General features: G+C 48.4%; 2 protein-coding genes across 5 annotated transcripts; one reads left to right on the forward strand and one right to left on the reverse strand.

Moving 5' to 3' along the window:
- Positions 5,250 to 8,111, reverse strand: LOC106502720. 4 transcript variants are annotated; one of them, XR_001918926.1, is made up of 3 exons: positions 7,269 to 8,111; positions 6,067 to 6,999; positions 5,250 to 5,944 (listed from the first exon to the last, which is right to left on the reverse strand). XR_001918926.1 is itself a non-coding variant. In XM_018056450.1 (3 exons), the coding sequence occupies exons 1-2, from the start codon at positions 7,985 to 7,987 to the stop codon at positions 6,777 to 6,779; spliced, it is 942 nt and encodes a 313-aa protein (XP_017911939.1). In that variant the 5' UTR covers positions 7,988 to 8,111; the 3' UTR covers positions 5,331 to 6,292; positions 6,770 to 6,776. The 4 variants fall into 4 exon arrangements, 3 of the variants coding, with proteins under 3 accessions (XP_017911939.1, XP_017911938.1, XP_017911937.1); XM_018056450.1 differs by having other exon boundaries at positions 5,331 to 6,292; positions 6,770 to 6,999; XM_018056449.1 differs by having other exon boundaries at positions 5,331 to 6,292; positions 6,750 to 6,999.
- On the forward strand, positions 8,634 to 11,104 carry SOX21 (SRY-box 21). Its single transcript, XM_018056452.1, has one exon. It carries the CDS (start codon positions 8,700 to 8,702, stop codon positions 9,531 to 9,533), a length of 834 nt encoding a protein of 277 aa, XP_017911941.1. The 5' UTR covers positions 8,634 to 8,699; the 3' UTR covers positions 9,534 to 11,104.

Genomic DNA, 16,120 nt, shown 5'->3' on the forward strand with positions numbered 1-16,120 from the left:
AGTGTATATAGGAGGGTGGGACGGAGGTTCTAGATGGAGGGGATCAGTCAGTTCAGTTCAGTCGCTCAGTTGTGTCTGACTCTTTGCGACCCCAGGAACCGAGCCAGGCCTCCCTATCCATCACCAACTCCTGGAGTCCACCCAAATTCATGTCCATTGAGCCAGTGATGCCATCCAACCATCTCATCCTCTGTCATCCCCTTCTCCTCCTGCCCTCAATCTTTCCCAGCATCAGGGTCTTTTCAAATGAGTCACCTCTTTGCATCAGGCAGCCAAAGTATTGGAGTTTCAGCTTCAACATCAGTCCTTCCAATAAAAACCCAGGACTGATCTCCTTTAGGATGGACTGCATGGATCTCCTTGCAGTCCAAGGGACTCTCAAGAGTCTCCTCCAGCGCCACAGTTCAGAAGGGAATATCTGTATACATATAGCTGATTCACTTCATTGTACAGCAGAAACTAACACAACATTGTAAAGCAACTATACTCCAATAAAAAATAAATAAAATGTATATGAATGTGCAAAGGTCAAGAATAGCCATGATTCTTTTGAATAAGAAGAAATGAAAGTACTTGCTCAGCCAGAATTAGGATAGTGCAACAGTAGTGCAAAAACTGAAAAATATGAAGCAAAATGGAGAGTTCAGCAAACAACTCATATCCAATGGCAAAGGGAGCAATAGGAGCAGTATAAAAAGCCACAGCCTTTACAATGACTGGTTCTAGAAAATTGAATGTCCATATGGAAAGAAATCAAGCCTTATACCATACACAGAAATCAATTTCAGATAGATTCTGGAAATGGAGAAATAGCTCCTAGAAGACCACCTCTCCCTTAGATAATAACCATAAGCTTCAGACAAAATATTAAAAAAAAAAACAACTCTTAAATGCCTGCAGGAAAGTCAAAATCAAACAGAAACACAAGGGGACACACTTGGAAAAAGGGTACAGTGCTAGATGAATTTCCCACTTTTACAGATTTTGCTTATAAAATACCTCACATATATACAGTCTTAGACACGAACAAGAATGTCTATAACAAACAGTCAGTGTGTGTGTGTGCTCAGTCATTTATGTCGAACTCTTTGCCACCCCATGGACTGTAGCCCACCATGCTCCTCTGTCCATGGCATTTTCCAGGCAAGAGTACTGGAGTAGGTTGCCATTTCCTCCTCCAGGGAATCTTCCCAACCCAGGGATTGAACCCATGTCTCCGGCTTGGCAAGTAGATTCTTTACCACTGAGCCACCTGGGAAGCCCATAACAGCCAGTGCACATCATTAGAAACTGGAAACAACTCACATGCTCATTAACAGGAGAGTATAAGCAAATACACTGTGCTTTATATGCACAATTAAATATTAGACAGCCTATGAATCAACTCAGTGACATGTACTAACATTGAATTCAAACATAATTAAAAGAAAAAAGTTCATCACTAAAGATTACATAGAAAAGTTTTAACTTATAATAACATTTAAAGCTAAAATATAAAGAAAAACATACTTAAAAAGGATACACATAGATGTAGTGTAGAGTTTACTGGGGGGATTTGTTTTTGTAAAGGTATGAAAGTGAAAGTCGTTCCATCCGGTCTGACTCTTTTCAATCCCATGACTATACAATCCATGGAATTCTCCAGGCCAGAATACTAGAGTGGGTAATCATTCCCTTCTCCAGGGGATCGTCCCAACCCAGGGATCAAACCCAGACCTCCCACATTGCAGGTGGATTCTTTACCAGCTGAGCCACCAGAGAAGCGCAAGAATACTGGAGTGGGTAGCCATTCCCTTCTCCAGGGGATCTTCCCAACCCAGAAACCGAACCGGGGTCTCCTGCATTGCAGGCTGATTCTTTACCAGCTGAGCTACCAGGAAAGCCCATGTATAGGTATACCAGCAGATTTTGTTTTGGATGCTGGATTCATAAGTATTTATTATATGATGAAAGGAGGAAAGAGACAGGAAGAAATAAAGAAAGGAAAGAAAGAAGAAAAGAGGGAAGGAAGAAGGAAAGAAAGGGAGAAAGAAAAGAAAGTCACTGATGGAGCAATTATGAGAGTGTATCAAGCACTGGGAATTGTGATTAAACCAATTTCATGTACTTGGATTTCATAAAAGAGAGGGATGAAGGAGGGTGGAAAGACGGAAGGAGATAGGGTGGTTTGGACAAGTAGGGTTGGGGAAATATACAGACTGAGATTAGATATCATTGTTAAAGGTTTCCCTTTTAGCAGTCCTTGGCTATCAGAGAAAGGGTAGAGATTGGGTTCTGTTTGGCAGTGGAGTATTGAGTTGCAGCTGAAACCAAGCCGGTGCTGACAACCACAGGAACTAGCAGGGAAGCTGACTGCTGGGTGCCAGGACTGGACCTTGGGGCAGCATGTTGCTGTAGGCATGGAACACCTTACTGGAGGGATTCCCTTTGGCCACTCCCTCTCAGAGGAAGCATGGCACTGAGTGAGTCACAAGGAGGCTTGAGGAAGTAGGTGGGATTGAGAATCTGAGCCAGGAAGCAGCTGACTCTTCCACTCAGAGTGGTGCTGGTGAAGAGCATCGGCTTAGTTCACGCCCCACTTCTTCCACTTGCGTTTGTGTGACTTTGGGTGAGTTATTCATCCATCAGCTCTAAGGCTCCGTTTCCCAACTGCAAATTGAGGTAACTCTTACCTCATAGAGCTTTCCTAAAAATTAAATGATAGTGTATGCAAAAGGATGGTATCTTAAGAACTCAGTAAATGATAGTTAAAATCAAACTGCTCATCAAAGCAGACCCATCCTCAGATAGGAAACTGAACCTAAGAGGGAGTAACACACAGGTCAAGGAGGTCTGAAAGCTGGAAAGGACAGCCAGACAGAGGGACTTTGTAAAATCGGAAACATGGCTTATCCTACACCCTGCTGGAAGACGTAAGCATCTTTCTCAAAATCAACCAGAGCATGAACGGTGGTGAAATTTACAAGTAAGGCTACCACACCAGAATCCAGTCTCCTCATCTGAAAACTATGGGTTGGAAGGATTCTTCATTATATGATACGCTGACTGTTCAACCTTCCTCATTCATTTCTGGTTTTGTTCAATGTTAGCTCTCTCCCACTTAAAAAAAAAAGCACTTATCCTAGAGAAAAGTCAATTGCTTTCACAGTATTCTCAGGATCTGAAATTGTACTTTGTGAAGTTGTCTGTCTTGGATTATTTGTATTGGCTTTTTTTCCTTAGGTGTTTTATTTGGGGGAAGAGGGGGACAATGGGTTTTTAAATTTTGTTATTTCTTGCTCTGTCATCTAGGTCAACTTTGTTTAGAAAATGCCAGCCTGAGTTGAGTACTGCTAAGGAGGAATGAAGAAAGGCATTCTAATAATCGATTTGTATAGTCCCAGTATGGCAGGAGCAGTAAGAATAAAGGGACAGAAATCTCAAAAGAATGAAAATTTAGCAGTAGCCAGTCAAAGGTCGCTCTTGCAGCTATTCACTCTAACCATGAGTACCTGACTTAATTCCTCATCTCTCGGGTTTTATGTGGACCATGTGTTTGGGTTTTTTTCCTCCCTTATAGGGGCAGGTCGGGGTGGGGATGATAGGAGAACAACTAGGGAACTAAAGGAGTAGGATTAGAGAACTGTAACAAAAGCCTGAGACTGCCTTTTGTCAGTTTGCTCATTTCCTCCTTAACAGGACAAACAGGCTATATTACTTTTCTATGCAGGTTGAAAGCTTATGAATTCTTTCCTTGCACTTGCTTAAGACCAGAAGCCCCAAAGTTCTCTTAACTCCAGCCGTCTGCTCCCACTGCTCCAGGGGTCATAACTTGGCCTCTGCATTTGAAGGCATCACCTTTCCCACCCTGTCACTTCCACCTGGGCACCTCTCCGTACCCTGCCAGTTTGCTTTCTTTGCTGTGGTTTCACCTCCATGGTTCTAGAAAAATGTAACAATGAGCCATCTGGGTGATAATCCAGTAAGAGCACAGAGATGGAATCGATGAAGGCAGAAAAATGATTCAGTTCACTCTGAGCCCCTGTCTTCTGTTGGGATCCAAATATTCTCCCTCCCTTTTATAGAAGAGAAAGAGAAAGAAGAAGAAAGCCAGTTACTTTGGCATTGCCAAGGTATTAAAAAAAAAAAAAAAAATCCCCAACAATCTCATTGCTGCCTCCTAGTGAAAGTTTTAAAATTGAAAAAAGACCATTCACAGGGAGGACCTAAGGGAAAAAGAAGAAAGTGACTTTGCACAGACTTTTGCCCAAACTGTGTCTGAGAAAGAGTCTGCCTCTCAGCTGCAGATTAGATATATTTGTGGTCACGGGTATTCCTTGGCCACAAGGCAAATACAGAGCCTGTATAGGTTCCACGGATGGAGGTACACGGTCCTTTGGGTGCTTGCCATCCACTTGGCAATATAAAGCCCATGAAGTGAAGTGAAGTGAAGTCACTTAGTTGTGTCCGACTCTTTGCGACCCCATGGATTGTAGCCTACCAGGCTCCTCTCTCCATGGGATTCTCCAGGCAAGAGTACTGGAGTGGGTTGCCATTTCCTTCTCCAGGGCATCTTCCTGACATAGAACTTGTAATTCTCTTTCAAAGTATTTTTCCTTCACTGTTCACTCACACAGACTACTCTCTTTCTTATATCTTGGTATTTTTTCACTTTTACGTCACAATGTACAAGAACAGTGGTAAAGAATCCGCCTGCCAATGCAGGAGACCTGGGTTCGATCCCTGGGTTGAGAAATTCCCCCGGAGAAGGAAATGGCAACCCACTCCAGTATTCTTGCCTGGGGAATCCCATGGACAGAGGAGCCTGGCGGACTACAGTCCATGAGGTCGCAAAAAGTCAGGTGCCACTGAGCATACACACAGGCAGAGAAATGTAGAAGAACAAATATGTAAGGTTCCACGAGTTCAAACATAAGCTCTGTGGACACTAAAACTAAATCGTCATTTCAGTACATAAGAAAGGGAATGGCAAGAAAACTTACAGGGAAAAGCTTAACCAGACTCAGTCAAGAGGCATGAAGGCCCGTGAATAGCAGCCGTGATTTGCTGCTGTCCCCCATGAGGGTTCATCCTGGGGGCCTCTAGATGAAAAGGCTCTAGGCCAATACTGATCCCCTAAAAACCAAAACTGAAAGCCAAACCTCTCCTAGTGTGAAACTGTATTAGGTGAATAGCAAACAAGCACACAAACAACCATTTTCTTTTTAGGTATGGGAACATCTCCCCCCCCAACCCCCACAGTTCAACATTCATGAACTTAAAGAACTTTCAAATCTGGTTCATTTAAAATCACTAAACAGGCAATACCACACAATTCATAAAACCATATCCTAGGAAGCTTATACATTTTATTTTTATAAGATATTTCACATAAAGGCATATATTTCAATCATATATGCAAACATTTCATGGTAATAATTTATTGCAATTGATTTCTAAACTTAAATTTGAAAATATACAATAATTTAACTCACTAATATAAAAATGTTTCTCAGTCCTTATCCTTTTGTATATATCAAAATAATTTTCAAGATTAGACTCAACTTTATTCACAGTAATCTTAGTAACAGTTTTCACATTTGCACCCCTATACATATATATGTCCTTTGTATGACAGTGTATATTTTGTCTCAAACCTATTATATAAGTTAGTAGGTTAAAAGCTCGGGGATGATAGTTTCATAGTTTATCATCGCAAGACAGTATATTTAATACTCTAGTCTATGTAATTACTCCTGCTAGGGTTTTAACAGTTGCTCCACCCAGTCTGTGAACAGAGTGTCTTTATAGAGCCTGTAAAGGAATATGGTTCTAAAGAAATCAGTCCAATTGTTTTAGCAATACAAGGGCTGATGCAAAGTAAACATTTGTGTGGTATCTTAAGAAAGAGTGTCACTCCCATACATTTCACTGCTGATTTGCATTCTGTATGTCATCACAGCAACTAGGAAGAAAAAGCAACAATCACTATTTTTGTATTAAAATGAGCAATAAAACAAGCCTAACTTTTAAATAAAACTGATGGCCTAAAAATGTTTTTATTTAAGTTCAATAAGTTCTTTATACCTGCATATGTGTTTGTGTTCGAACTGGGCATGAATTGCAGGGAAAACTTAGAAGAGTTAACTGATTGTAGAACTTCCTACTTGTACACACCACATGGCTAGGACAAATCCGCACTGCCAAAGAGGCAAGCAAGTTTCCCATGAAGGGCCGGCCAACTTGTGAATGAAACTTCCAGACTGATCGTGTTAGAAGATGTGCTGCAAGCATACCAAGAAGTGAGGAAAATCTGCAAACAAAAATATGCTGTTTGATCTTTGCATTATGTCAAATATAAAGGAAAAAGCTGCTCCTACTAAAGGAAATTGTGGTTAACAGCATAAAAATATTCCAGTACAGAGTGACTAGTACGTTTCACTTTTGTCTGTCAGAGAAACGTTTTATACTTCTTACTGATTTTGAACACCTTCATCCTATCTGTGCGTGAGATACTGTGAGGCTAACTAACTGTACCATAAACCGATCAGCATACGGATGACTAGCGACTAGAACGAAAACAAACCCCCAGAATTTTAAAAGATCTGAAGAGTCGGCCAAGGATGCCAGTTCTCAGCCTGGGCTTGTTCCTTTTCGAAAGGGTTGCCAGGCGCACGCTCAGCCCCTCCTGTTATCTTTCACTCCACTACCTCCGACTGGGTGCATCACTAGTGCAAGAAAATTCGCGAAGCATCTGCGGTAAGTAACACCTGGACCTCCAAGGAAGCACCTTCTTGCTAGGAAAAGTCTCCAGCATTTTCTGGGCTGCGTCCCCTCTTCCTCCGAACCGCGTGAGGCTCTCCTCCACGTGCGCGCCTCCTTCCTCCAGGGCAGAGGATCCCAGACCCGCGACCACCGATGCTCCTCCCGGCCGGGGCCGCCGGGACGACCCCAGGGGTGGCGGAAGCCAAACAGTGCGCAAACTCGGCGGCGCGCCTCGGAGTCTCCGCTCGCCTAAACCTGTTCTCAAGTGAAAAGCGGGTGGGAGGAGGAGTACGGGGGTGGGGGTGTGGGGTGGTGAGGAGGGGGAGAGGCGGCAGGGATACTGTTTAATTCGCGGTCCTGAGGGTGTGGGAGCGGGAGGAGGCTCGGCTGGTCCCTCCTCCCTCCCTAAGTGCTGGGCTCCACCTCCTCCGCGTGCCCCCAGATATACACACACTCAGCGGCGGCCGGCCATGCACACCCAGCGCCGGCTTCGGGCACGTGTACACGCAGGTAGCGACACTCACCTGAGCCCGTGCACAGGGCTCCTGTCGCCTCGGGAGCGGCGGCTGGCGGCCTGGGCTGGAAAGGGGCCCACGGTGCTGCAGGAGAGGGGCAATTGGGAGCAGCCCCAGCGCGGACCTGCGAACTGAGGTGATGGCGCGCCTTCCTTAAATCCTACCCACTCATCTGCCACCACCACCACCACCACCCCCCCGCACCCCGCCTCTTGCACCTCCGCCCGCTCGGCTCTGGCCGAGGAAGCCCGCCCAGAGGGGCTCCGGCCGCGGAGCATACGCGGGCGCACGCTCCGAGGCGAGCGCGCCGACAGGGGCGCGGCGGCGCCGGCGCAGGAAACTTGGGCGAAGTTAGTTGCAAGTCCCGGGCGGAGGCCCAGAGGACCGAGGAGTGGGACGCGGCCGGTGCCTGGCCCGCGGCGCCGCGCGGAGGCTGGCTCGTGCTCCGCGCCCAGCGCGCTCCGGGTGCCCGAGTCGGCCGACGCGCCAGGAGGGGCTTGGAGAGAGCCGAGCCGGCATGGCCCGAGGGACAGCGAGACGCGCCGACCCGGCGAGCCGGGAGGATTTCCTTTGAGGCACGGCGATCGATCCCCGGCTTTCTGAATCCTCAGCCAACCTCCTGCCCCGACCCGCAGCCGGAGAGGAAGACCCACGAAGCAGGTGCTGGGGTGCGGAAAGCTCCCCCCGACCCCGGGCCCTAAACCCCAGCCCACCAGGGGGGTTCCCATCAGCGCACCCCGCCTGCTGCGAGCGAGGAAGACCGGCCGGTGCTGCGGTATTTGTATTTATATCCATTGCGGCGCTCTGCGTTCCCTCGGTGCGCCCGGACCCCCCTCCTCTTCCTCCTCCCGGCCGCCCCCCCTCCCCCACCCCCATCTGCCACTGTCAAATGAGAAAGTCACCGAGGAGAACCCAAACACTCCAGCCGCCGAGAGCCCCCTTTGGCACTTGGCAGCACGCGGCGGCTGACTCCTCTGCTCAACTTGGTGGCGCCTCCGCGACGCAACTTTCGGGGCTGCTGTGCATTTAACAGGGGAAAGACCGAGGAGGGGGACCGCGCTGCTGGGTGGCGGCCACCTGCGGGGAGTTCGCAAGCGGACGCCACCGGACAGGAAGGACACAAAGGAAGCAAAGGGCAAACTGCCACCGTGGGGGTGGGGACACCGCCGAAAAGTTCTCCTGCCTCGGGGAGGATTTTGTTTTCCGCTCCCCCCTCCCCCGAGCGCCTGGCCGGCCGGAGACAGCAGAACATCCACGGGGCGCGACGCGGCCCGGGGCTGGTCCTCCGGCCCCCTCGTCCCGGCGGGAGCGACGCCGGGGTGAAAAGTGGGGCGCGGCGGGCCGGAGGGGTCCCCGCCAACAGCCAACATTGATTTCCTCCGGGCCGAGAGCGACGGCCCGGGCGGCGGCGGCGGGCTGCAGCCGCGGCAGGGCGACAGCATGTCCAAGCCGGTGGACCACGTCAAGCGGCCCATGAATGCCTTCATGGTGTGGTCGCGGGCTCAGCGGCGCAAGATGGCCCAGGAGAACCCCAAGATGCACAACTCGGAGATCAGCAAGCGCCTGGGCGCCGAGTGGAAGCTGCTCACCGAGTCGGAGAAGCGGCCGTTCATCGACGAGGCGAAGCGCCTGCGAGCCATGCACATGAAGGAGCACCCCGACTACAAGTACCGGCCGCGGCGCAAGCCCAAGACGCTGCTCAAGAAGGACAAGTTCGCCTTCCCCGTGCCCTACGGCCTGGGCGGCGTGGCCGACGCCGAGCACCCGGCGCTCAAGGCGGGCGCCGGGCTGCACGCGGGCGCGGGCAGCGGCGGCCTGGTGCCCGAGTCACTGCTCGCCAATCCCGAGAAGGCGGCCGCTGCCGCCGCAGCCGCCGCGGCGCGCGTCTTCTTCCCGCAGTCGGCGGCCGCCGCCGCCGCCGCCGCGGCCGCGGCGGCCGCCGGGAGCCCCTACTCGCTGCTTGACCTGGGCTCCAAGATGGCAGAGATCTCGTCGTCCTCGTCCGGCCTCCCGTACGCGTCGTCGCTGGGCTACCCGACCGCGGGCGCCGGCGCCTTCCACGGCGCGGCGGCGGCGGCTGCAGCGGCGGCCGCGGCCGCCGGGGGGCACACGCACTCGCACCCCAGCCCGGGCAACCCGGGCTACATGATCCCGTGCAACTGCAGCGCGTGGCCCAGCCCCGGGCTGCAGCCGCCGCTCGCCTACATCCTGCTGCCGGGCATGGGCAAGCCCCAGCTAGACCCCTACCCCGCGGCCTACGCCGCCGCGCTATGACCCCCGCGGGGCGGCCTTGCCGGGACCGGTGTGCCCACGTGTACATATGTATAGGTACGAGCTCTGCGGCCTCCCCAAGCGCCCTCCCGCGACGGGGGCCCCCCGGTGTGTGTGTACATAAGGTGTATAGGTGCCAGTCGGGGCGCGAGTGGCCGAGCGCGCGAATACGCGGGCGAGTGTGCGTGTGAATTGACAGGATCCTTTCAGACCTGCACCCCGCAGACAACTTTCAAGAGGGCAGTTGTATCCGGCAGCGGTGGCTGTTCGCTTTGCACTTCGGAACCTGTTGCGTTTTGGCCCACAGAGGTGGAGGAATAACTTTTTTTTGACATGTTGGGCTTTCCAGCTTTCTCTGTGGGAAGTTTACTGTCGGTTTTGCTTTTGTTGCCCATTGTTTTTCTTTTATTATTATTATTTTCTCCTGGTCTGTGTTGCATGCACTCTGTTCAAACGTTAGGTCTGAAATGGTTGGCACAAGGGAAAAGCTGATCGGTGTCATTAGTTTCTCGGAACGGGATGGCTCTGAGCAGCCTTGCTCCCTATTTGTACTATTTGAACTTTGCAAATCTCTGTTCTCTCAAGCAGAACCCCTAGACCGGATCCATTCTTGACCAGTGACCGGCTCGAATCTGGCCTTTTGTGTGTGAGACGATCACGGTTTCTTTTGTTTATCCTGCCATATGCAAATCAGACCAAGAGCTCTTTCTCAAGAGCAAGGACCGCAAACAAGAAATGTGTGTGAAATGAAAAGTTGTCAATTGGATTTTCTCCCTTAAAACAAAAAATCTACTAGAAGTCTCCCTGAGTCCACTTGCTAGAATTTTTGACACAGTTTACACAGAAAAAGGCATTGTTCCTATTTTTTCATTATGGCTGAGTTTCACCTTCAGATTGTAAATGTGTATATGTCCGTGAAAGCATTGAGTCTGAAAATGTGTTATTTGCGTTGCCCTAAATGTGAGTCAGTTTTCGACTCTCAAACATTTTGAACAAATGTCAAAGTTAACTTCTAAAAATTGCGAGACTATTTCAGACCCGCAATTTTATCTAAGATTAAATCAGACTTTTTTGTCTGAGTGGTAATTATATATTTATTATTTAGCAAAACAAAACAAAAACCAGAATTGTTTTGACAGATGTCTCTTCTTTCAGCTAGCATTTCTCCACCAACTCAAACCGCTTAAATGTGTTTTGGAGTTCCCTCCCTAATTAGCTTATTTTTTAGATCACCTGCAATTCATTTGCAAATGATGATAAAACACATTTTAGAGAAAAGAACCTCATTTGTAGCTTTTTTCTTTTTAAGTGTATATATTTTGACTACTGTTTGTGAATGAAGTTGGCTAACATGTATTTAGTTTCATTTTGGCTTTATGTAATATAAAGTTTTTAAAAGTTTAAGTATTGGTTTTAACCTTTATGTGTAAATGGTTTTTCTTGTGTGATCTTCTAATTTAATATTAGACGTCTAAACTATATCTGTAAATTAGAACCCGACTATCACTCTGTTCATTTTTTTTGAACAAAGAGTTTAAATAAAGCCTGAACCAGGGAAAAGAGAAAATCCTCTATTTCTTGTTGAGTTCCTAACAAGATTTTTATCTGAATTGCCCTTACGTGCCTGGTCCAGGTGAAGTGTAAGGTATCCTCCAAAGGCAGTCTTTGTTTCACTTTTGAATAGATTTACTAGGAAATCTAAATCAAGCCATTGTTATTCAGAGCCAAAAACCTGATTTATCACATTTTTAATCGTGAATAGGAAAGAAGATAAAAAAAAAAAAAACCAAGTAGTTGTATTATCTTGGGGGGAAAAAAAGGCATTCATGAACCAGTAGAACAGAGCCCATTGAAAACATCCAGACCGTTTAAAGCATTTCACTAGTTTCCAGTAACATTTTAAGAGGGGAAAGTTGCCTGACCACTTTATCTTGTTAGCAGGAGAGCCCCACTGCTTAAATCAGTGTAATTTGTTCTTGTATCTTTGGTGTATTCCTTATTTACACCTTAAGATTTTATTTGTAAGGATGATCGCTGAATTAAGACTTTGTACAACTTTTGACCTCTTTAAGGCTTTATTCTGTCATGCTAATGGCATTAAAATAGAAACAACAAATTCTAATAGGGTTGAATTTCCAAGGCTGCACAAGTTTACACTGGAGAAAGGTTTGAAATCATACCAGGTTTTAATTTCAGAAAAGAAATTAGAAGATGCCAGAAAGACTATCAGGAGGAAAAAAAAAAATACCTAGAGGGAGATCTTTATTTTCGCCCCACCAAGATAGAAATTCTAAAGATACAAGACTCAACTAGTCCTAAACTAGTTTCCCCAACAGAGACAGTCTCTGGAGCTTCACGTCTTTATAAGCTACCCAACTCTTTAAAGTCATTGTTTTCCCCCTACGGAATAATATTTTAAGAACCATGAAAAGTTTGGAAATGTGAGAAATAGGCTCTGCTGGTTTGACCCTGATTCACTAATTAAAACGATCCTTCTCCTGTTATTCCCCGAGCTCTTTGCAATATTATAAGTTAATTCATATGGTTCTGAGCGATTATGCAAAACTAATTTGGACTGTCCAGGGGTAATTATCCCTGACACGGTTAATTAAATCCTTTCAAGGCTCCGTCTTTCCCTTTTGTAGCAGCCCATCACTTCTCAACACGGAACTTCCTGCGGCTCGCTGGAAATCACCCCAGCCCTAAATCTTAGTTACCTCCCTGAGCCTTCCAGCTCGGCCCCACCGGCCCGAAGAGTTCCCCGCCCCCTCCCGCCCCCTACCCTTTCTCTAATGGTCTGCGTTTTCTGGGAGCAGCGCTCCAGTGTGTCGATGAATGAGAATAGGACTAGAGAGATGCGTTGGGGGGTGGGGGAAGGATGCTGGGGGTGAGCGCACAGGGTCACACCGCCAACAGATTGTGCGGCTTTTGAGTAGTCCACAGGTCCACGGGGGTGACTGGTTTATCACCCCTCTGACTCCAGTGGTCTCGCTAACTAGTTGCGCCTAGAGAAAGTCTCTCTCTGAATTAGACTGTGCAGAAGAAAGGGGGTGCGACTCGAGGGCAAGAGGGCGTGGAGAAAAGGCCGGGTGTGTGTCTGTGAGTCAGAAAGCGAGCCATACTAGAGCCCTGGGACTAGGCAAAGAGCTGCTGCCTGCTCCAGACCTCTCGCGCTCTCTCTAACCATCTGTGTCTCTTTCCCCTCTCCTCTCCTCTCCTGCTTTCCTTCCTTTTGCTCTTTTAACATTTTCGTTTAAGGTTTACAAAAGCGACGCCATTCCTTAGGTAGTCACTGCTGCCTAAGGGCTTTAAACAAGCCTCACACCCAAGGGGCCAGCGGTGTTGCCCTCAGGCTTTGAGCAAACAGGTGGAATTGTTCTGTGGAACCGTAAGGACTTAGCTGGGAGGTGGGAGGGGGAGGGGGCGGGTGGAGAGGGATGCCTTCCAGGGAGCCGTGGGGCTAACCGCTGTTGTCACTTCATTTGACAATTTCCTCCTCCCTTTCTCCCCTACCCGTCCCCCCGCTCCCCCCCCCCCCCCGCCCCGCAAGAAAGTAGAACAAAACAGCATGGATCTCCTCTCACCGCCGGGCTCTGCCTTAGGCGAGGGGCGCAAAAGATGGAGAGAAGATTTGACCGTCTTCCCGGAGCAGATAGGGACCCGCGCGCGCCAGCCAATCAGAGCGCCGCTCGGCCGCACCCTCCCGGCGAGTGAAGTTCCCGCATCTTGCCCGCCGCAAGAGTCCGTGTCTTTCTTGCGCCCGCAGCCCCGCGGAGGCAGAGAGAGCGCGCCAACCAAACTTTATTAATCTCTCCCTGTTCTTTCTCCCTCAGCCCAGTGCATCTCAAAGGTCAGCCCTCTTCTTTTAAAAGACTGATATTATTAATTCACTGACAATCCCTCCACCCCCCCCAATTCTTTTTTTCTCTCTTGCAAGAAAAAAAAGGGGGGAGGGATAGTGAAAAGAGGGCTTTTTTTTAATCCTTTTTTTTGTCCTTCAGTGGGAGCGTTTAGACAGTCGAGGAGGTTTTGTCCAGGAACAAAACGCAGGGTTGGGAGGTTTTGTGAGAGTGTTGTTTGTTGAAGTGGAGCTAAGAAAAAGCGGCGGCTTTCTCCTCATTGTGAAGAAACCAATCAGTGGTATTTGGAAAACTGTTAGCATTGTGCACTTCTTCTGTGTCCATTGTGAGGCGTTTCTTTTCACAAGGTTTTTTTTTCAGCCGATCCAGCTGGCCGGAATGAATAGCGGCGCAATGTGTACACGCTTTGTCCCTCCGGCCTTCAAGTAGCCCCCATTGAATAGACTAAGTTGACACTGCGTGACAGTGAAACAACATAATAAAAAATACATGAGCCCCTGAATAGGAGCAGGCGCATAAATAAATAAAATGGGTGACCAAAACTGGATAAACTGAATGACAAAACGGTGAAAGGGGAACAAAAAGATATTTAACACGCTAGATTAGCATTAGAATGCGATCTACAAGGCAGAACAATTGATGAATAGGTTTACCGGCCAAGAAAGAAATGGACTAAATGCCCTTTGAATAGATATGCTTTTTGCAAGGGCTTTGAATAGATATGCTTTTTTTGCAAGGGCTGAATGGGAAAAGGTAAAGATGAAGCTATGCAAATGAGCGGGGGAACTTTTTATATATATTCTTTAAACACACACACACACTGCGGGGAGGAGAGTGCTGCCTCGGGGTGTTTATAGAAGCAATAATTGCCATTATTAGCATTGTCTGCAACAGATAGAAATTGAACAGGTTGGGATAATGTCGGGTAGCAGTAATTATTCTTCTAATTAATGGTCCTTTGCTACTTAAAAAAATAAATAAATAAAGGAAAGGAGAAGTCAAAGTTATGCAGAAGTTATGTTTCCTCGTGTCCGTTTGCCCCACGTTGGAATCCGTGGAGCAGCGAGTGTGGCCATTCCAAGATGCATGCTGATTTTAGAACATTCCGGGAAGCCGATCCTTAGACTCTGGGGTTTGGAGCCTGCATTCCATTTATACTGCATTTTGAGAGTCTAATACAGCGTCTGGTACGTGGTAGGTGTCGAATGAATAGTTATGGAATGAATGAAGGCATGTAAATTAAATGGAGGAACCCTAGCCTTCTCGCGGATGTGGGGGAGGGGAATACCAAGGAGGGCTTTCGAGTTTCACCGCCCCCACCTTCACTTTTTTAGGGGAGCCGTCCAAGAGGAAAAATCGCCACAAGCTTTTTGAGGCTTTTGTCTTCAGCCTATCTGGAAAAAATGGGGACACCAAACAAGCGACGGGCAACTACTGGCCCCCCCCCCCATTCCTTCTCTGTTTCCAAATCCATCCCTAAGCGGGGAAGAACATTGTACGTACCCCCTTAAAGAACTGGGCTTCCCTGTGGCTCAGACGGTAAAGAATCTGCCTACGAGACCTGGGTTCGATCCCTGGGTCTAGAAGATCCCCTTAGTGTAGGGAATGGCTACCCACTCCAGTATTCTTGCCTGGAGAATTCACGGACAGAGGAGCCTGGCAGGCTATACAGTCCAGGGAATAGCAGAGCCAGACACGATTGAGCGACTAACACTTCCTGAAGAGATTAGAATATTTAGCTCTTTCTCGCAGATCTCTCCCTTTGGCCTCTGCTCCCCTTTCCCCTCTAAGCCTTTAACTGAACCCCACCGGACAGAGGACCTCCTGCCTGAATTGCTGGCGGAGGCAGGGCGCGAACCCGCAGAGATCTCGGCTGTCCTCGGGCTCCCTGCGTTGCCCTCCAAGGCGGGCGTCGGTAACTTTGTCAACTGTTTAATGTTCTATAATTGACCGCCAAGCCGGCCCGGCTGCTGGGCCACCCAGCCATCGAACTTTCCAGCGGCTTTCAGCCCTGCCCTAATTTAAATGAACAAGACAAATTGTAGACGGCCGGGCTGACAAGTCCCTGCCAACAAGCGGAGGCTCAGAGAGCACTCAGCACCAGCGCTCCCACCTCCCCGACGGCGGCTGGGAAGCTGGGTTTTGAGAAGAGATGACAACTGCTTCTGAATTGTTGGGATAAAAGGGGAGGTGTCCCGAGCTTTAAAAGCAGTGTTCTCCCCCACCCCCTTCTTTTTAAAAAAGCAACTGAGCCTTTCCAAGTGACGGGGGCCGCTGGAAAGTCTCGCATATTTTAAAATGTAGCCCAAGGTTTCCCGGTTTCAGCTTCATTTAAAACATGCAAGTTCCTAGAAACTGACAAACCTGAAAAAACAAAAACTTGCGAAGCGTTCTATTCGGGTAAACCGGTTGGGAGTCACTTTGAGGCGATAAAAGGCACAGTGCTGGGGTGATGGGTATTGGTGGAGGCAGTGACCTGTTGGATTGGGTTTCCAGGTTCAAGGTGGCCACCGGGCCTTTGCCAACCACCTAGCCGCAGAGCAGGGAAGTGGTACCCACAAGGCAATAGCTTGAATGCTTTCCTTTTTGTGACCTCCTCCGCCCAGCCCCTCACTGCACGCTTTGTCAGGTAGGCGCCATCACCCTTGCTGAGGCAGCCCCATCATTCACACTCGACTGAAGGAAATAAAATCGGCTTTGGCTTTTTAATTCCTTTTGAAGATTTCTCCA

This window comes from Capra hircus, chromosome 12, assembly GCF_001704415.2.
Source record: "Capra hircus breed San Clemente chromosome 12, ASM170441v1, whole genome shotgun sequence".
In the NCBI taxonomy this organism is placed as follows: domain Eukaryota; kingdom Metazoa; phylum Chordata; class Mammalia; order Artiodactyla; family Bovidae; genus Capra; species Capra hircus.